Source organism: Colius striatus, chromosome 1, assembly GCF_028858725.1.
Source record: "Colius striatus isolate bColStr4 chromosome 1, bColStr4.1.hap1, whole genome shotgun sequence".
Classification (NCBI taxonomy): domain Eukaryota; kingdom Metazoa; phylum Chordata; class Aves; order Coliiformes; family Coliidae; genus Colius; species Colius striatus.
Genome location: NC_084759.1, coordinates 191,653,341 through 191,674,645, shown reverse-complemented (window position 1 = coordinate 191,674,645; position 21,305 = coordinate 191,653,341). Strand labels below are relative to the sequence as shown.

The following is a 21,305-nucleotide window of genomic DNA, read 5'->3' as shown; positions in this document are numbered from 1 at the left end:
AAACCCTGCTAAAGCCATCTTATTAGTAGCATTGCAGCAGTGTGTCTGAGAAGGAGACATGTTACAGCAGACATTAAATTTCAAGCTGGATTTTGTCAGGTCTGCTAGACATCTGGGTTCAAATGCAAGGTCTAGTACTCTGTATAGGAAAGAACTATATTAGGTTTTGGAAAGTTGGCTCACTGCATGAAATGTCTAAAATTGCTTGCTTTTACTCTAAATTGGTTATATCAGAATTGCTTGATCTGAAAATTGCAACAACTTTTGAACTTAGAATGAATGTGTGTTCTTAACTGAACATTTTCCTTCTGGCCTGCACCTTGTACTCAACTTTGACCAGAAACATGTCGATTGGAAACTAACTTCAGTGAGCAAGCACTTTCTGTACATTTCATCTTGCCTGTGATAAACAATCTAATAGAGTCCAACTGGTAGCTTTAACAGGCTGGATCGAGCTTTTGGGAGCCTCAATTGATTTTGCCTTCCAAGATGATTGCCGGTACCTAACTGCTTAGTTCTAGAGGGCTCTGATGCATTTAAGGGACTGAAGGGCTTTGGAGAAGCAAAAATCAGCTAATAAGAGTGTGAAAGACTGAATCTGTTTATTTAGGTGCATTCAAACCTAAAAACTTTTTGCTTTTGCTTGACACAATACAGCGATTGTGGGTTTAATCTCTATGGGCTTGTATTGCTTTTCATTTGAAATGGAAAAGCTTTCTAAATATCACCCTAATGTGGGTATGGAATATACAATTTGGTGAGCTTCAATGGTATAAGTGTAAAGGTGATTCTTTATACAGCTGTTTGATGAGAGAGAAGAGCATAGGAAGAAATGAGGACATTAATGAATGAGAACATTAGTGAATGAGGAATGAGAGAATTAGTGAATTAGTGACACTTGTTAGATATGTTGGCTGATGACTACTCAACTGATCACAAGCTTTCTTTTTAAATTTATTTTCTTCTTTCTGCCTTTTTTCTAACTAATGATGAGCTATACCATTCTCAAAGTGTTAGAAAGTAAGAGACTTACTTGTAGATATCATTGTAGTGCAAGATTTACGTGCATGACCTTCAAAATTTTTTGCTGGTTCTGGGAAGAACTTGAGAGCTGATCTTGGGGATGAGAAGGCTGGCTTGCAAGCACATTGTCATGGGATGGCTATCCTCTTAGCATTACCTTTTGAACGTTCTTTTCCTCATTCTCTAGTTTTCTGCCCTGTTGTATTGCTCTTGGTTTTGGGTTTTTTTTGTTTTTTTTTTTTTATTAAATCTGCAAATGCCTCCAAGAAAGTCTTTTTCCATTTTCATCCAAAATGCATTTGGACTTGAGAAATACATTTGGTTCATTGCCCTGAAACAAGATTTCTGTTAATGGTTGTGCTCTCTTTCCTACTCTATTAGCAATCTCATTTCTTAGAGTGCTATATAAAAACATGCAGGTGAGAGACTGCTAAATTGTCTGTATGAAAGCATGCATCCTGGGGTATGAAGAGAGGAACGAGAGGAGAGATTAGCAGATCTCCTTAATCTCCTGACTGATATCAAGGGGTGAACCTCTTTATGAATACAGACTACCTCAGTATTCAGTCTGAGGGCTAGTTTCTGGAGGTGTTGTAATGATTATAGCCACTGATGTGAAATCAGTGATAGCTGTAATAATGTACAGGTGACACCAGCACCATTTAAAGTCCTTAATGAAAATGAAAATAATCTCAGTGAAGTGCAAAAACAGAAAAGGTCAGATTTAAAAAGCAGAACAAAATTATACATGCTTCTGCAATTCTTGTTCTTCTTCTTAGTGTTTTATTGAAGGAATATAAAAATGTCAAGTGTATAGAGCAGAACCAGCCATGAAAGTTGGTGATCATAGAATCATAGAATGGTAGGGGTTGGAAGGGACCTTTAGAGATCATCTAGTCCAACCCCCCTGCAGAAGCAGGGTCACCTAGACCAGGTCGCATAGGAACATGTCCAGATGAGTCTTGAAGACCTCCAAGGAAGGAGACTCCACACCCTCCCTGAGCAGCCTGGGCCAGGGCTCCGCCACCTGAGCAGTAAAATAGTTTTTTCTTATGTTTAAATACGTATTCTTGTCTTCTACAGTGTTTCCCCCCTGCTTTAACTGAAGTCAATCATGGTACCTGTGAGTGTTGTCACAGGTGTTAATGTGGATCCCTGGAAGCATAACTCTCCAGCCAGTGGTAATTCTCTGTGAAGAGAATTATAGCCTTAACACTATATATAGTATCTTCCCTTTTGGCATTCAAAATGCAGTTCTGATTTAAATGCTAACATTGCAGCTGGCTGAAAATTTAAGAGCAGACTCTAGAAATGATGTGGTGTAAATTGCTGTGCTGTTGAAATTAATTTTTTTATAGTGTTTCTGCTTATAGTCAAATTTTCAAAAGTAACCCAAGCATGTCCTTATATCAGAGGTGTGTTCCTTGGTCATATATGTCTGTATACACACATTGCTGCCCAAATGAAGCATTGTTCATTGGTTGGTTTTTCATTGGTAATTAAGAAAAAAAACAATTAGCAAGAGTTTGGTCTCATTTTTGCCATCAGCAGTATCTCTTGATTGTCTGTATCTTTCCCTTCTCTTTCTATTCATTCTTTTATCTTCACCAAAGGGATTATCAGCTTCTAAACTACTGGAGTGTTTCAAGATTTTTATGTAGCCTGACTTAGTATCCACAGGGCCAATGGCTGTGGGATCAGTGGTGACAGTCAATATTTCCTTTATATTTCTTGGAACTGGAAGGGAAGGTCTTGTTTTCTCCACTATTTGCAGAATAAGATTCTTGCCTGCGTAACTTCTACTGATAAAGAGTATGAGAGGAGGACGGTTTAATTAATAAATCATACAGCTTGAGTAGCTGTAACTGAGTCTTCTCATAGCATGTTTTTATAGGCACATTAGTCTATTTATTTATTTGTTTGCTTATTTCTAGGTATATGCTGGGCTTGTCAGCTGTTCCAGCAGTTATACAGTTTCTTGGATTCCTGTTTCTTCCTGAAAGTCCCCGCTGGCTCATTCAGAAAGGACAGACTCAGAGAGCACGGAGGATTCTGTCTCAAATGCGCGGCAACCAGGCAATTGATGAAGAGTATGACAGTATCAAAAACAACATTGAAGAAGAAGAAAAAGAAGTTGGAGCAGGTATGCTGAATGCTTGTTGGCCTCTCTGCCTATCAATGAGGAGATAAAAATCAGAAGAAATGTTGAAGTCATAGTCTGTGGGAACTTGATGTTTTGTTTTTTCTTGACTGTTTTGCTGTTGTTTCAGGTATATATACTGCTGTGTGTATATACACCAGTGTGTATATATACCAATATATACTGGCAGCTTCAGAAATGAACAGGTATTTCTATGGTCTTAGTTTTAAATGAAATTCTGATTATTAAATGATGAAAAAATGAAGTTATATAAGATTCTAAGTTTATACTACCTATGCTTATGTGAGAATTGCACTGAAAAATTACTCGGTTTAAGAATGCACATCTTGAAGAGTGGAAATAGATAAAATAAAGTTTGATTTCTTTCATCAGTGGAGAAGGCCGAACAGACACTAGAGAGGTCAGAAATAGTTTAAAGTTCCTGCATTATCCAGAGGCCAAATCCTGTTTGACCATATTCTGGACAAGCAACATTTGGAAAGATTTGCAAAACTAGGTATATAATATAAAGATTCTTCTTCAGTAAAGGCAACCTCTGAAAATCCTTCCCTCAAGAGAATAAGACATCTAAATAAAATCATTTTTCTTTACTCTTTTGTATTTTTACACCATAGTTACTTGAAACTTTATGCATGTACTTATAAAGCAAGATTACTGTTCTGTTGACTTTGTCCTCTACATATTTTTTCTTTCCTTTATGCTTGAAGTGTTAACCTGAGAATATTAAGTAAGGCTCATCTTATTTCCTGCCTCCATTGGACATTGGTAGGAAAATAGTGTAAGCTGTCAGAACTGGTTGAAAGAAAAATGCAAGTTATGTTATGTCTGTGTAAATGAGATTCCACATCTTATAATACCTAATGTCATTGCCTCATTGAGTTTGGCTTTGAGCCTTACAAAAAATAAAAATCTGCAAAAAGTTATTTGTCACAGCAGTGAAGGGATTTTCAAAATATTCATCACTAGTGTGAAGCAGGGCTGGCTTTTCTTTCTTCTATTATGTTTTTGGTGCTTTAGATACTTTTTTTCCCCAGTTTTGGGGAGTTGAGAGGGTGGGAAATGAAGCTCATTAAAGCTGATTTGATAAAAAATCTGAAGTGGATATTCATAGAACAGCTTGGATTTAAGAATCTTGTGCTGAGGTTCTTGATCCTAATTAGGAGTTGGGCTGCTCAGTTCTTTGGAATACCACTTGTTGTCTAATATTAATGTTTTTATGCTTTGTAGAAATAAAAGGAGCTGGTTTTTGATCCATCCAGTCCCTTATTTTCAGTCAATGGGCTATAGGGTATGACCTTGTTTTTCTCTTTCAAGTGTTTTCTTCTGCTACTGTTTCACTGTTTGTAAACTAAATGTGGTTTTGCAAGACTGTAGTAGGACTGACTCCAGGTCAGTTGTTAAATCAGTCTTGTATACACTTATAACTTGGACGGGCACACTAATTATGAGGTGGTTTCTGGCATGCGCAGGTCTCTTGGTTTCCTTCACACACTTGCCTGAAAACATCCTGTGTTCTTGGAGTTTAGATAAATCAAGCCTAGGGGAAAGCTTGGTTATAGAGAGAATCAGTATTTTCCTCTCAGCTTCAGAGTTGTCAACAAAAGGCATTAAAAAAAATGAGGGTAGTTACAAGTACATGCTGTCCCCCTTGTTAAAAATATAGAGCAAACAGACATTAGACAGCTGTGGTCACTCTTGTTTGTGATGGTAACTTGGTTATAACTGCACTTAATCCCATTTAACTCAAAGTCTTCATTATTATGAAAGTTATTTTAGACATCGTTACTTTTGTTACCTTTCTGTGATTTACAGGTGGTATTTACAAGTGGTGTTAAATTTTAATTACATCCATTTCTTGAGGAGTTGTCTGGATCCTCAGTATTGAATTTGGCATGTGTAGTGCAAGAGCAACTTACTGTTCATGGTTTCATTGCCAGGTGTTCAGGTTTTCATGCCTTAAATGTGTGCTTCTGCAAGGGCTTTGCATTTCATTTTGTTACATGTGTTTTAGTTGCTTGTGGGTTTTTTGTTTCATATACTGTTGTATACTTTTTGTATTAATTTATCCTATTCTGTGGCAGACAAGGTTTTAAACCACTGGGTAACAGCAATGACAAATGATTGTAGTATTTCCCGTCAGACTTTTTGGACATCATTCCAGTTTTACAAAAAGCTTTAATGACCCTAAACAGACAGTGAACATACATTCAAGGAAATATAACTTTATAAATTGAAATAATTTATCTTACTTTTACCTAAAAGAGCCTTTTCCTTTCTTATCTTTTCCTTTCTTAAAAAAGAACAGATGTTCTTTTTTATTAACTGATAGACGAGCCAGTTTCTTGGAGCATCAACAGAATGTTACCATAACACATTCTGCAGTCTCACACTAAAAACTGCAGGATCTTTTGTTACTGTTTCATCAACTATTCTTGTCACAGAAATAACGAATCACAAACGAACTTCATTTGTGTTGTTTAAGCTTTCTTAAAAGTTTAGATTTATTTTTTGTCATAAAAACAGAGAAGTTCATTGCATTTTCCACGTGGTCATCAAGCAGCTTCTGTCTGGAAAATAACAAAAATGCCTTCGGTAACAAACTTCTCTTCCAGAAGTCTTTTGTACCAATGTGGAATACTTGTTCAGTGAATGATTCACAGTCCTTTATTCCAATACATTCAGCCAAATCACCACTGCTGATACCACTTAGTATTTTCAGATGGGTATCAGGAAGAGGATCTATCTTTTTGTAACACTTTCCTCATGACTGGTTATGCAAATGACTTACTTTCTGGCAGTCATGAATACTGCTTCTACATGCTCTGTTCTGTACTCTCAATGTGACTTTTGGTGGTGTAACACTGCACTTTGAGACACGAAGGGCAGGGTACTGCTTTCTGCAGTAACCTTACAAGACACGTTGAATCTTGGTCAAGTCTATTGAACCATCATCTGTTAACATTATCCGTCTCTCAAGTGGGACTGTAGTGCAAAAGGGAGCTGGCAATAGGAAAATCAAGCATAGAAGAACTAATGAGGAAAATATTAGAAAGAAGAGAGCTCCTCTAGAGTTGTGGAAACAGTAGTTTATAGGTGTGAAGTGACCTTCCCCTTCAAATATGCTGTGGATCTTGCAGATTCCTCCAGTGCTTGACTCAGACTGTGAAGCCTCAGGAGAGAGAAAAGGGAGAGAATGGTCAGAAGGGCTTTGGGACCAAGGGAAGGATCAGAGACATCTCTGAGGGATGTGTTCTGGGGTGACTCTTTGTAGGAAAACACATCTGGCTCATACTCTGGCTGAATTGTAGTTTTTAGTACAGTTCAGACAGAGGTTCTGTACTGCATGTTAGTTAAAAACAGGCAGTCAAATCATGGTGATGCAAGTAAGCACTTAGAGTGGTGTAATACATAGGTATAAATGAAGTAACTTGTGTGGGATTTGTAATGCTAGTTCTAGAGCAAGCACTTGGAAGTGAATTAAATGCAGCATAAAAAAAGTGCATAAAAAATAAAGCTATCTACCACAAAGGTTTTACAGACTGACAGCGCAGAGGTCATTTCAGACTGGAAAGAAATCGTTATATAGTCCAAGTGAGACATTTTTAAATAGATCATAATTTCCTTTGTTTGACAGCACTCCAATGTTCAAAGCAAATCATAGAAAAATATTGCTTTGTACTGTTTTTCTTGGTGAAAGCATCTGCAAACTGCATGGTGTTTTCTCTGCCCCTCTGGTAGCATTACTGAGCTGTGATGTGCCAGGATGAATGGTATTTTGTGTGATATCAGCAGTGATGAGTATAGTACTAACCTGGTATTTTGATTGAATGAACATTATTTGCATTAAGACCAGACACTTATTTTTGTGTAGCTGAAAGATGTGTAACCATGGTTCATAACTATGCTAGAAGGGTGGTATAATTCCCTCAGCCCTATTTATCCCACATTTCTCTTAATTTGTGAACTAGAGTTGAGACTCTTGACCTTATCTGCTATGCCTGTGGACCTTTGCATTTAATTATCTGTTTTTATCCATGTATATATGTCAACTTCTAATCATGAAGATGTCTTCTTTTTTTTGGCACACGTTATGCTCAGTAATTCTGGCTGTGTAAAACTGCTGGGGCTTGGTGGTGCATGGAACCATGCTGCTTCTGTGAAATTCACTGAGCAATTTGGAAAATTGATCATTACACTGTAATATTATTTAACCTACCATTCAGTGTCTATACCAGATGTTATGGAATGGGTCCTGCTAGAAAAGACATTTTCTTGTGTTTTCATTATTTTTAATACATTTTTATGTACTGCCCTTGCTTTTTTTTTGAGGCCAAGAAAAACACATTCATGTCACTCAAACTCCTGTAGGCTTGATCCATTTTACTTCTTTATTTGGTTTGCTATTGGATCAGTGAGTCAGTCTCCTTTTGCAGGTTTTGTACTTCCATGTTGGCGATAAATGTGTTACGACATGAAGGTAAAATAACCTCATTACCATTAGATTTCAGCTCATAACTTTGTCCAGTTAGCTGTCGACTAGAATATTATCAGGCAGGAGATTGGTATCCTCAGTCCTTCCTAGTTCCACTATATTTCTTGCACCTTAAATAATACTGTAACATGTTAGTATTCTTGACTATGGCTTTGGCTGGAACCATTTGACATGGATCTTCCTAGGGAGATTCTGGCTATTTGCAGTCTTCCCATTGTTAATCATAATTCTCCCCTTACTTCTGGGAGTAATTTTTTATCCTAGGCCAATGGCCAATGTGTCTGGTGCTGAAAAAGATTTAGACATTGTTATTATTGGACATGGGCTGGAATCTTATTTAATGAAACTTGGCAATACTGTGGTGCACTGGTAAGACTGTGCAGAACATTTCCATTTCCAGGAACTCCAATCTTTATTTGAAGCTAATTCTTCTTTTATGATATTAGGTGGTTGTTGTTACCTGTAACCATGAAATTAGATGAAAGTCTTTGAGGCAAAAGGAAACAAAAGACTTGAGCTAAGGATTTGTTGAAGAAAATTCCCAATCCGGTATGGCTGGTAGTCATGTCAGCTGATAATCTTGCTTGTGACTATGCCAAATGCCAGAGTCAGTTCCAGGTGGGCTTTGCCTTAGAATTTTTTTTTTCTCTGGGAAAAGTGGCCAAAGCAAGAGGTACCTCAAAGGAATGCCTTGATTTCATTCTTGTATTTTAACCATTTGACATGTAGAATTATTTCTTTGTCTGTTCCCTGAAGTACAGAAAACCCCTTCCTGTATATGTCTGTATGGGAATTTGTTTTGAGTTGAACATATTTAAAAAAAAAAGCATTCCTCTGTATAATTTAAAATTCATGCAATGTAGGCAAAAAAAATGTGGAGACATTTGGTCTTGAGAAAGTATGCTAACTCAGTTCAGTATATGATCAGATAACAAGAAAAGGCCTTCTACAAAACTTGGCAAGGAATATTGAAAGTATGAATTACTGTATTAAACATTGATAAAGAGAGATGATAAGATTTTTGGTTCTCCTTTTACCCTTAATTTTTTTTAAAAGGCTGACTTATTCTTGCAGATATGACCTTTGAGAAATATAGTGTAGAAAGAACATTATTATTTTTCTGCTATGTATAGATATGACTGTCATGTTTCAAAAGTAATAGTTTGTTGCAGTATTTTAGAGCTTTGCTTATACCTTCAGTTTGTGCTTGTAACCATGAGTTTGGGAATGTCTATAGCATGTTAGCGTGTTTACCTGGCAGGGAGTTTCAAGTTGGCTTTGCTTCAGTGGCTTATGACCAAAACCAATCCTTTAATCTGTCACCTTGGTTTTCAACGTGCTGGCATAAATTGAATGTTTATCTGGAAATGGTGGTTAATTACCTGTCTGAAGATCAGATTCTTTCAGGTAGACTGCTTCAGATGTATGTTTTGGAGCAAACTCTTATTTGCCCGAAGTCCAGACAAGTTTTGTGTGTGGTAGTCCTAAAGGGCAAGAGAAACCAAAGCTCTCTAAAACTTCATGTAAGTATAGGGAAGCACTGTGAGGCAAGAGGGCTGAGTTTGGTTTTGTTTCTTTTACCAACTTAAGATTCACTTTGAAGTTTCTGGAAGTAAAATTAGCTTTCTGTTGACAGTGTTATTAGCTTTGCATTAGTTCACAGCTTCTGAAGCCTAGAAAATAGAAGAGAATTAAAAAGACTTCATCTCTTATCAGTTAAAAAATAAATTTGAATGTAATGATTTTGTTTTAAGCCAAATGATGTTATTCACGGATTGAAGCTGAATTTGCTGACATTCAGCCGCTCTTCATCAGGGCTTGCTTGTAGGACTACATGGGTGGGAACAGTTTTGAGTTCTGCTCCAATACTAGTTCATCCCTGAACATTCAGCTCCTCCCTATGGGTTTTTTTTAGAAACAGGTATCTTTTTTTTTGTGAAAACATGTTTTAGAGTGGGGAAAAAAAAAAAAAAAGAACAAGACTGACATCCTTTCATAAGAGACTGTGGTTCTTGTAAGGTAAAAACTGACCAAAGGAGAGACTGTGAATAAGGATAGCATGTTTTGTTTCAGCAGTGTCCAAGGAAATAGGAATTTGTAACTTGTTCTTAAAAACCAAAGAAACCCCCATACCCCCCAACCCTGCATATTTAACTGGAATAGTTTATTTTTCTTTCTTAATATGAATAGCCAAATACAAGTATTTTTGGCTAGTTGTTCAGATGTTCTTATTCTCTGTTTCATATTTGTTATCTGTAAGGGTTGGCTACAGCATGTCAAATTTATAGAAAAGTATCTTGTCCTTTTAACACCGAAAGTACTTGTGTTTTTGTAATTAAACAAGTTAGTCCAACTTTTTATATTTATGTATATTCTTAAGAAGTAATAACATTATGGTACCTTTAGAGCTGCTAATGGTATTCAAGAGCTTGGTTAATTAAAAAAAAAAAAACAATAACATGACCTGGTTCTTCATTTGTTTCCCTGCTGGATCCAGCATTAGCATTGAATACAGAATTCTAAGCTTAATGCTCCGCTTGAGCTGCCTGTTTACATGCAGCAAGATTTCAGACAAAATATACAATGTTGTGTGAAAATATTAATGGACTTGGGTTTTTTTTTTTTGTTTATGCTGCTGAGGAATAATTATAGCACTTTGCTAAGCTTAGTAATAGGATTCATTATTTAGCTCTTATAGCAGGTTCTGTGGCAAAAGTTAGAGATAATCTTGCAGCTTCTTTGCTCTCTGACTTTGTGAAGATGAGTGGAAACTGAAATGGATGTAAGGTTTTTAAGTGCTTTATTTATATGTAAATGCCACAGACAAGTATTTGAGCAAACTTTGCCTATTGGTCTCATTTTAGCCTTTTCAGCATAATCATTAAAATTAAAAAAGCTTTTTTTAAATACTGCTTTGCAGTGTTTTAAGAAACACAATCAGTGCAGAGCTGACTTTTCCTCTGCAGCCTTCTATGTGACAGGTTTTACATAAGGGCAGAACTTGGTCCACCCATCAGTTGTTAAGGATTCTTTAACATCAATAGGTTTTCTTTGACTCTGTGGTCAGGTAAATATAGTGTTTATACAGCCTGTTTAAATTCAAGCACCTTTATAATAGGAAGAAATGGTTAGGAAAAAGGAGTTCAAATGGTGTTTGCACTTCTTTTGAATAAGAAGACCATGTTCTGCTCCTGCAGTCTAGTCAGGCTTTATTTTTTCTAGAGACTTTCATCAAGATATTGTCTGCCTGACTTTTGTCCAACTTTTTCTCTTGTCTTTTAAAATAACAGCTTTGGGGGTTTTTGATCTCTTCTGTGGTGGTTTAGCCTTGGCTGGGTGCCAGGTGCCCACCAAGTCATTCTATCACTCCTCCTCCTCAGCTAGACAAGGAGAAAAAAATATAACAAAGTGCTCACAAGTAGAGACAAGGATGGGGAGATCACTCAGCAGTTATCGTCATGGGTAAAACAAGCTCAACTTGCAGAGAATGGGTTTGATTTTATTAGTAATCAAAACAGAGTAGGGAAATGAGAAATAAAACCTGAATCCTAAGACACCTCCCCCACCTCTCCCTTCTTCCCGAGATGCTACCTTCTCCTTCCAGTGATGAGGGGGACAGGGAATGAGGGTTACAGTCAGTTCATCACTGATGGACTTTGCTGCTGCGTCCTCTCAGAGAGAGGACTCCTCACACTTCCCACTGCTAGTATGGGATCCCTGCCACAGGAGATGGCCCTTCATGAAGTTCTCCAACATGAGGCCTTTCCACTGGGTACAGGTACAGCTCCTCACAAACTGCCCCAATGTGGGTCTCATCTGCAAGGGAAACAGTCCTTCAGGTACAGATCGCTACTGTGTAGGTCCCCAACAGGATCACAAGTCCTGTCAGGAAACCTGGTCCAGCATGTGTTCCCCTCTCCATGGGTTCTCAGGTCCTGCCAGGAACTTGATCCAGCATGGGTTTCCCACAGGGTCGCAGCCTCCTTCAGGCATCCACCTGCTCCAGCATGGGATTCCTTCCCAGGCTGCAGGTGTGTCTTTGCTCCCCCTTGTCTCCCGTGGATGCAGGGGCAGGGCCTCCCCGGTGGTTGCACCATGGGCTGCAGGGGAATATCTCTTCCAGTGCTTGGGCACCTCATCCCTCTCCTTCTCCACTGACCTTGGTGTCTGCAGAGATGTTTTCACATTGTCACTCCCTGTTGCTGCTGCAGTTCAGCAACTGCACAGCAACCTCTTCCCCTTCTCAAATATGTTATTCACAGAGGCGTTACCTCAATCACTAATTGGCTCAGTCTTGTTCAGCTGTGGGTCCATCTTAAAATTTACTGGCACTGGCCCTATCAGATAAGGGGAAGCTTCCAACAGCTCCTTTTTTTTTTTTTTTTTTAAGAAGCCACCCCTGTAGCCCCTTGCTACCAAAACCTGGCTGCACTAACCTACTACAAAGACACTTTACTTTTCTAGCAGCTTGAAGGGTTTGGTTCAGAATAAGCAACTATCCTTGCATGCCTTCTGATATTCATGCACCAGGCATTTCAGTAAATCTTATCAGACAGTGGGAAGCCTGTCACAATTGGCTTGCTGACATGTATGGATTGTGTTTTGTTTGAAGATGGATTTGAAAAAAAAACTAATTAAAAAAGGAGTACTTTAATGTGGTTTGCTTCGTGGCATGTTGCTGTTGTGACTCTCAAATTATCCATTTTGAATGCTCCCTTACACAAGTATTCTTGAGCTTTCCCTGTGCTAAGCAAGCAAATTGTTGGGATTTCTTCACTTTGAAAATAAATGAAACATGGTGTAATATTTCCACATTGACTATTTGGCCAGAATATGTATTTAGATCTAATGTTTTTATCCAGGAGATAGGAAACTTTCTCTGTCAGTTCTGCTTGATGGTAATTTTTACAATTTTTACTGGTGAGCCAGTTCAGAATTGTGTTTGATTCAAAAATTTTTGGTCAGCAAAAGGTTAGAATTCTGCTTTCCTTTTGGATGTGTTTTTAGATGACATCACCTAAACCATAGTGATGCTCAAAAACTGTGTAGCAGTGTGGTAGCCTTGCTATAGAGCCAGACCTTTAGGAAAGAGCTTCCTCATTCTGTTGTTTCACTCCAGAGTAGGAAAGGTTAGCACCACCTTTTTCTTTTAGCATCTGAATGAATGAGCTTACACTTTGTGTGGTGTTTCTGTAAATGAAGTACTTTCTAGGAAGTTTGTTACACTATTTTGTATTCTAAAATTACTGGTCTTCTGGAAAATGTCCATGTAGATTAGAGGTTTATATATTGTTGAAGCATGTGTGTGTGTGTGCGTGAGATAACTGCATGAATAATTCCCAATGACTAATTTATCTAATTAATTTAGACTTCATTTCTGCTTGACAGTTAGCTGTGGGGAAACTGCCATTTCTTTAGACACATTTTTTTTGAAAGTGTTAAAGTGCTTTGCAATTTTGCCATGTGGAACTGTAACAAACGCATTGCAAACTTGAAATTTTTTGTATAAACTCTCTGAAAATTGTACCTTTCAAAAATACTAAACAACATTTCAATCATGTCATAAAAATAGCTGTATAAATAAAGCCCTAGGGTCAGTTAATAAAATAATAAATTTTTAAAGTAAACAGTAAGACTGGTCCCTCTCCATTTCTGTTTTCAGGTTTCCATTTTGCTGAAAAAAACCAACAACTTCCTTCAACAAAGAAAGAAAAAAAACAACAATTCCTCCACCAAAAGCCATTTGTCAGTATTTAGCAGTATTTTTTTTTCCCCCACAGGAAACCACTATTCTGTTAAATGTCTTTTTCCTGTAACGAAAGGATCACTCCAGTGTTTCAGTAGTGGTCAATTTATGTAGTGTTTTTTTATAAGGAGAATAAAAATACCATTTTCTTTGATGTGCTTTGACTTATTGAACATGGAAAGGTTTAATTACAAATATTTAATAAAATGGATTAAGAGCATAAATAACTATAAAGCAATTCTATCCTGTGATTATATAGGCTGTGTTAGTTTCTTTTCATTTAAATATGAATGTTGTATAAATATCTTAACAGAAAACACATGTGATTTTCCTTGTAGATGAGGTGGATGTAGCTCACTTAAGAGTGCAAATATGAACATATAAATGAATAAATTCTAATATCTTCTGCAGTGAATGATATAGAAAGTGGACGATTGGCTGTGAGCCAGGAGACTTCCTTTTTAGTTAAAGCAAACATACGTTTCTATGGCAATAAAGCAAATTTAAAATGTAGGTGGTTCTGACTCTTGCTAGTCTAAAATAAAGGTGGCAGTTGCAGGATAGTTCATTTCATAGCCAGAGGAAAAAAAATATCTTTGCTTAAGAAAAATCCATATATATTACCTCATACTGAATTTAAAAAAATTAATTGTAAACTCTTTCCAAACCTTGTTTTTCCCTCTTTTAATTTCTCCTCGCTCTTCACCATGTAGCAAAAACAGGAGTCTGCATATAAATACTATACAGCTCTTTTGTTATGATGAAGTAGATTTAAACATTACTGGTGATTTGTATTGCCTTTGCATTTTTCATGTTTTGTTGGGACTTCAAATTTCAGTGTTTTGTTAAGTGATGATTATTTTTAGTAATACTCAGAGACAAGAGGAGTAAGAGTCTTACAACGGAAGATAAATTAATGCAATGTTTACCAAAGAACGCCACATTGGTGGGGTAGGTAGGGGATAACAGATTGCAAATAAATAGGGTTGAATATAGTGAGACGTGTTTATCCTACTCTAATTACTGTGCAGTATAACAATGGAAGAGGTCTGAGACACCATTTAATCTCTAGATTGAATTGTTCAGAACTTCACATCGTTCAAAGCACATTCACAGAAGAACGATCAACTATAGAATACCCAAATACCACCTATTTGTGAGTTAGTGGCCTCAAATTAATCATCCTGCCCCCATCTGTCTTACTTGGTATGCTTCAAGTTGTTTAATTTTTGATCTCCAAATCTTCCCAAAATCAGTAGGATAGATTATAGGGATCTCCAGGATTTAATATCTGTAGGGTTTTGGGTTTTTTTAAGGCAACAATATGGGCAACCTATTTCATATGTAAGATAATGTTTTCCAGCCAGAACTTGCTATTATTTAAGCATAATGCCTGCACACATAAAAACCAAATAATATCTTTTTGGTCACAGATACACTTTGAGTTGTGCCATACCCTGACAGAGACAGAGCTTGACACGTACCTGAAATATTTATAGATGTTTATGTTCATTTGGCTGAATGGGAACATGTGCCAATCCAAGACCGAAACTAGATCTTTCAGTTGATCTTAGTGTCACATTTCATGAAATCTTCTTTTGCAACAACAGTGAGGATTTTCCTACGATTATAACCAGAAAATATTTGATAGGAAAATATCAACTTGAATTTGCAGAGAATCTGGTATTACCTATGAACACACATTTCATTCATAGCAGTAAACGCTCACTTGGTTGTCTGTAGAAGTTTGGATAATCAGTATTTATTCAATGTCAAAGACAGTGAGTGAAATATGAAAAGACACATGCTCTGCGCCAGCTAATTCCTGCTTGTAGTGCTGAGATGGTGGAGTTGAATGCTCTAGTTCCAAACTGATGGGAAGAGTTAAGACCTAAAGAAAGGGCTTTGAGTAACTGAGCAGCCAGGAGCCAATGTAGCTGTTGGTGTTGAATGCTTCATTAGGGATAAACTGCCCAGTTGTATATGAAATCAATTTGTGTATAAATATACCAAAATATGGTTAATGAATAATGTTGTAAGCCTAGAAGTAATATATGTACTCAAAGGCTGCATAATTATGATGTTTTGATTTTAAATATTTCTTGACATGCTTTATTAGATGTAAATTCTTGAAACAAACAAAGACATATTTTGCAATGTAGCTTAATTTAGTCTGTATTTAAATCAACTCCATCGTGACCCAGCAGCATTACAAAGGAGTTAGGTTTTATTATTATTATTGTTTAGGGATTTTCAGACAAATTATTTGTTTTACAAACTTGAGAAGTCATCACTCAGTTTAGCTTTCTGTTCTCATCCAAGGAACATTCCCTGCCATCTGCAGCCGGTTGTCTGTTGTACTGTGTGAGCCTGACTCCAGATAGAAAATATCAGCTGGTCTGTATAGTGCTGTCTTTGACAAAATATGACTGATGGAGGTCAAAATATTCTCTGTTCAGGTGCAGACAGATCCCTTAAAAATATGAATTCTAGAAAACATTCAAAGATCTTTCATGAATGCAACTGTGTTTTACTTGACAGTGCAGTTTATATAATGGGTATGTTGGGAGATAATGCATCACAAAAATACCTTAAAATAGGAGCTTCTAATATGCTTTGAGTTCATATTTTTTTTTTCTTATCAGCTGAAAATGGTTTTCAGGATCTACTGAGAGTTATTTTGAAATGTAGTTTTAATAAGCTTGTACGCTTCTGCTCTGCTGTAAACTTCTTTTCTTCCGTAACTCCAGTAGAGAGGACCAAGCTTGCAAAATCTGGTATGTGCCTTTTCCCACCTTGTAATTTGGAACTTCATGAGTCTGAAGAGCTGTCTTCAATTTTAGCTCAACAGTTTCAAAGCAGTTTTCTTTTATTATTACTTGGATAATTTCAAACAATCCTTTTTCCCTCCTATGGTGATTCTTGAACATACTAGTTTTATTTGGTGATAAACTTTCCCTTATGCACCCTTTTAATGTATTTGCAAATTTAAATATTGTTTTATGCTGATATTAATATTAGCCATAATTTTTGCTTAAATTTTGCAATAATAATACTGAGATGTTAGTGTTACATTAGATAAAATTTACGAGTTCTAATTCTAAGACATGACCAATGAAAACTACTAACCGATTTTATGTAAATCCGATATGATATCATACTCCAAGATGTAGTATTTTGTTGCTATAGTGATGAGCACAGTAGTATTATTCAGAATTTTTTGCAACGGCTTATAATAGTTGAAATATCTATGAAGTATTGTCTGCAATTTGAGTTCCACTGAGAATATAAACCTTGAATGATGCATAAACTGTTTTTACTATATAAGTTGCCTTTCGACCTGAGATACAGTAATGTATTTTGTACAAACTGTACCTGTAGAATAAACTTGGATTTAACAGTTAAATTAGTTCCAGAAGGTTTTAAATGTACTTGTTCTGTTGGAAAAAATTTTTGGAAGTGATTTTCGTGAAGGGTTATGACTATCTTGATAGCAGATCATCTTGAGTGTTGGCCCATGATATGTATGGGACAACCAGGTATCAGGCCCAGCCACCATGGTTTTATGAAAGGCAGGTCCTGCCTGACTAACCTGATATCCTTCTATGACAAGGTGACCTGTTTAGTGGATGAGGGAAAGACTGTGGATGTTGTCTATTTGGACTTTAATAAAGACTTTACACTGTTTAGCACACCATTCTTCTGCAGAAATTGTCTATTCTGTCTGAATCGATGAGCCCAGAGAGTGGTGGGGAGTGGAGTTAAATCCAGTTGGCAGCCAGTCACTAGTAGTGTTCGTCAGGGCTCAGTGCTGAGACCAGTTCTATTTTATTCTTTATCTATGAGCTGGATGAGGGGACCAAGTGCATCCTCAGTCAATTTGCACCAAGGTGGGTGTGAATGCTGATCTGTTTGAGGGCAGGAAGGCTCTTCAGAGAGATCTGGACAGGATGGAGTGATGGACTGGGGCCAATTGTATGATATTCAACAAGGCCAAGTGCCAGGTCCAGTCCTTGGGTCACAACAACCCCATGCAATGATACAGGCTTGGGCAGTGTCTGGAAAGCTATCTGACAGAAAAGGACCTGGGGGATGTTAATGGACAGCCGGCTGAACATGAGCCAGCAGTGTGCCCAGGTGGCTGAGAAAGTCAATGGCATCCTGGCTTGTATCAGAAATGGTGTGGCCAGCAGGACCAGGGAAATGGTCATCTCCCTGCACTTGTAACTGGTGAGGCTGCACCTTGAGTGCTGTGTTCAGTTTTGGGCCTTGGGGGCGTTGAGATAGTGGATTGTGTCCAGAGAAGGGCAACAAAGCTGGTGAAGAGTCTGCAGAACAGGTCTTATGAGGAGTGGCTGAGGGGTTGGGAGAAGAAGAGACTGAGGGGAGATCTTATTTCTCTCTGCAACTACCTGAAAGAGGTTGTAGTGAGGTGAGTGGTGTTCCTTCTTCCAAGAAACAATTGATAGGACAAGAGGAAATGGCTTCAAGTTGAACCAGAGGAGGTTTAGATTTGATATTAAGAAAATTTTTTCTTGGGTGTCAAGCATTGCAACAGACTGCTCAGGGAAGTGGTTGAGTCACCATACCTGGAAGTGTTAAAAAGATGTGTAGTTAGGGCATGTAGGGACATGTCTTGGTGGACTTGACAGTGCTGGTTTAACAGCTGGACTTGATGATCTTAAAGGTCTTCTGCTAGCTAACTAAATTATTCTCTATGTAGTGCAGACTCTTATTGTCTTTAGGGAAAGTCTGTATGGAGTTTTTCAGTAATTCACTTTTCTGTGAATGTAGAGAAAAGTTGGTGCAGCCTGTAAGGACTGTACATATTTTTTCTTGTTGTTACATTTCTTAGTAAAAACGTGCAAGAACATCTATTGCTACAGTCAGTGACTCACTCCTGTGACAATACATCAACAAGCTTCTTATGTGCTTGGTAAAGTAACTTGTAAGTGTGGGCTAGTGGTGATCCTGAAAACAAGAAAATTTTGCCTTCTCTTCTCTTTTTTAAAAAAGCATTTATTGTTGAACTGTAAAAAATTGCAGTGTTCATGAACTGTTGGGAAGCACAGCATGGAGCAAAACTCCTTAAAAGCTCAAGCAAGCCACTTTCTCCAGTTTTCCTCTATTTGAAGTGGTTTGGGTAGGGGTGTATAAAATAAGCTGGAAATAAAGACTTCAGTTCCTCTTATAACTCTTTTTTTACTACTAAGATTGTATGTGCTGGATAGCCTGTAGGGTAGTGACCCTTATACAGCTTCATTGATAAGAGATCAAGGTCAACCTGCTGTTTTTACAGAAAGCATAACTGGGGCAGTATGATTTGATTTCTGGTAGAACTGAGAACAGACTCGAGATATTATATGCTTTGACTATAGCACCTATCAAGAGTTAGAAGAGCCTGAGCATATATGATATTTTACCCAAGTCCTCTTCCAGTTTGCGGTGGTTTTAGTTTCATCATCCATGAAATTGTCAGTTCTTCACAAACACACTGTTAATATGTTATGCATGCCTAAGCTTTAACCACAGATTAACTATGGTGTGGAACATAAGTGATGGCTTTAATATTGTAATTTTATTTTTATTAAATCTGAGTGTTGTCTGATGAAGGGTTCAGTAACTGGAGCCGATTTACGTGTGTGGTAGTTTAGCCCTGGCTGGGTGCCAGATGCACACCAAAATTGTTCCGTCATTCCCCCTCCTAAACTGGATGGGGGAGAGAGAAATATAGTGAAAGGTTTGTGAGTCAAGATGAGAACAGGGAGATCACTCAGCAACCAGTGTCTTGGACAAAACAGACTCAACTTGGGGAGAAATTGTTCGATTTCTTAATGAACTATCAAAACAGGGTAGGGAAATGAGAAATAAAACCCAAATCTTAAAACACCTCCCTCCACCCCTCCTTCCTGGGACTCTTCTTCTGTCCCCCAGCAGCACAGGGGGATGGGGGTTATTGTCAGTTCATTACAGATGGACTTTACCGCTGCTTCATCTCAGGCAGAGGCCTCCTCACATTTCCCACTGCTACAGTGTGGGGTCCCTCCCATGGGAGACAATTCTTTATGAACTGCTCCAGCATGGGTCCTTCTCAGGGGGGTGTAGTCCTTCACAAAGTGCCCCAACATGCGTCATCCACAGAAGAAACAGAAAGAACAGACTGCTCTAGCATGGGTCCCCCATGGGGTCACAAGTCGTGTCAGCAAACCTGGTCTAGCATGTGCTCCCGTCTCCATGGGTTCTCAAGTACTATCAGGAACTTGCTCCAGGGTGAGCTTCCCACAGAGTCACAGCCTCCTTCAGGCATCCACCTGCTCCATCGTGGGGTCCTCCATGGGCTGTGTGTGGGTCTCTGCTTCCCGGTGACCTTGGTGTATGCAGAGATGGTGTTCTCACATTCTCACTGCTTTCTACCGCTGCTGCAGTTTAACAACTGCATAGAAACTTCCCCTTCTCCAATATGTTTTATTCACAGAAGCTTTATCGTAGCCACTAATTGTCTCAGCCTTGGTTAGCATCTGATCCATCCTAAAGTTCATTGTCACTGGCCTTGTGCCCTACAGGAGAAGCTTCCAGAGGCTCTTTGTTTAAAGAAGCCATCCTTGTAGCCTTCCCACTACCAAAACCTGGCTGCACAAACCCACTTCATATGTGTTTAGATGTGGGGTCTTTTTAAGGTAGCACTAGATGTTTGAAAAATTTAAAGCAATTAATTTGAAGGGGTTTAAACTGGTTGGGTTTTGGTTTTTTTTCTTTTATGTAGAATTTACCTTCTGTTAACAAAGTTCTTCAGCCTTTGTCAGGACAGATATTTGTTGTTTTGAAACCTGTTTAAGAAATGCCTCCATATAGTAAGTATGCAGCTCTGATTCTTGACTCTGAATAATTAATATTTTCAGAATCCTCAATGCTATGAGGTCCTACTAATCCCACTTTACAGAGAGAGAATAGACACAGACTTTGCACCAAAGGAAATTTCCAAGGGCTACATGAGGCTTGTAATGTGACTCAGCTCCCACAGCTACCCTGGCAATACTAGACCATCATCAAAATTTTATGCTAAAGTACATGAGTGTGTATATCCGCCTTGAGAGGAGGGCTGAGAATTTGTGCCAGCTGGGGATGGAAGCTCTTCAGAAGCTCCAAGCATGGATGCTGACAAAGCTGGCTTGGTACTGACACTTGTGTCAAATGTATTGGAGTGAGTGCTACTAAACCAAGCAAGTGTGCAGGCTGTTATTCCATGGCTTAAGCACCTTGGCCTTTGAATGTAGTCCTGCTTCATTTGGGGTGATATTCTCTTGTATATCCTTGTTTGGAGGTTGTTCTCAGTAATTTCCACACAGGTAAAACAAGAATAAAATATCACTGACTTGTGCTGGGATTCTAGATGCCTATGAAGAGGATTTCTCTGTAGCCTCACACAAGTCTGAACACTTTGATAGTGAGATAGGACCTGTCACTGACATCTACCTCAACTGACAATACTGTTCTATTTGAAGCATGGTGCTTGACTTGTGATCTCTCAAGTTTAGGGTGCTGTAATGCTTTTCTCAATTGTTTTGGAAACCCAAAGCCATCAATGAAGGGTGCTCCTGTGCTCTCCTTATGTGAGCTGAGCTGCCATGCACAGACATAGTAAGTCTCTTTAAAAATTAATGCTAAGCAACACAAAAGACTTTAGAAATGATAGCCAAAAATTTCAGTAGGTAGCTAACTAGGTCAGTGCATCCCCAAAGACAGATGCAGACAGCAAATCCATGTGCATTACATCTTGACTGGTTCCAAGGTGAAACATATATTTGTATGAAAACCTTTGTAGTCAAAACACAAGTCACAAATTAATCCCTGATGCATGTTTGATGTACACCCCGCCTAAATGA

The 21,305-nt window shown here is 38.0% G+C and overlaps 1 protein-coding gene across 2 annotated transcripts in view; it reads left to right on the top strand.

Moving 5' to 3' along the window:
* Positions 1 to 21,305, top strand: part of SLC2A13 (solute carrier family 2 member 13) — a 152,953-nt gene that overhangs the window by 32,391 nt on the left and 99,257 nt on the right. For both annotated transcript variants that reach the window (XM_062018738.1, XM_062018728.1), the window contains exon 3: positions 2,958 to 3,166. In XM_062018738.1, the coding sequence (XP_061874722.1) occupies positions 2,958 to 3,166 (209 nt within the window). The remainder of the gene's footprint in view (positions 1 to 2,957; positions 3,167 to 21,305) is intronic.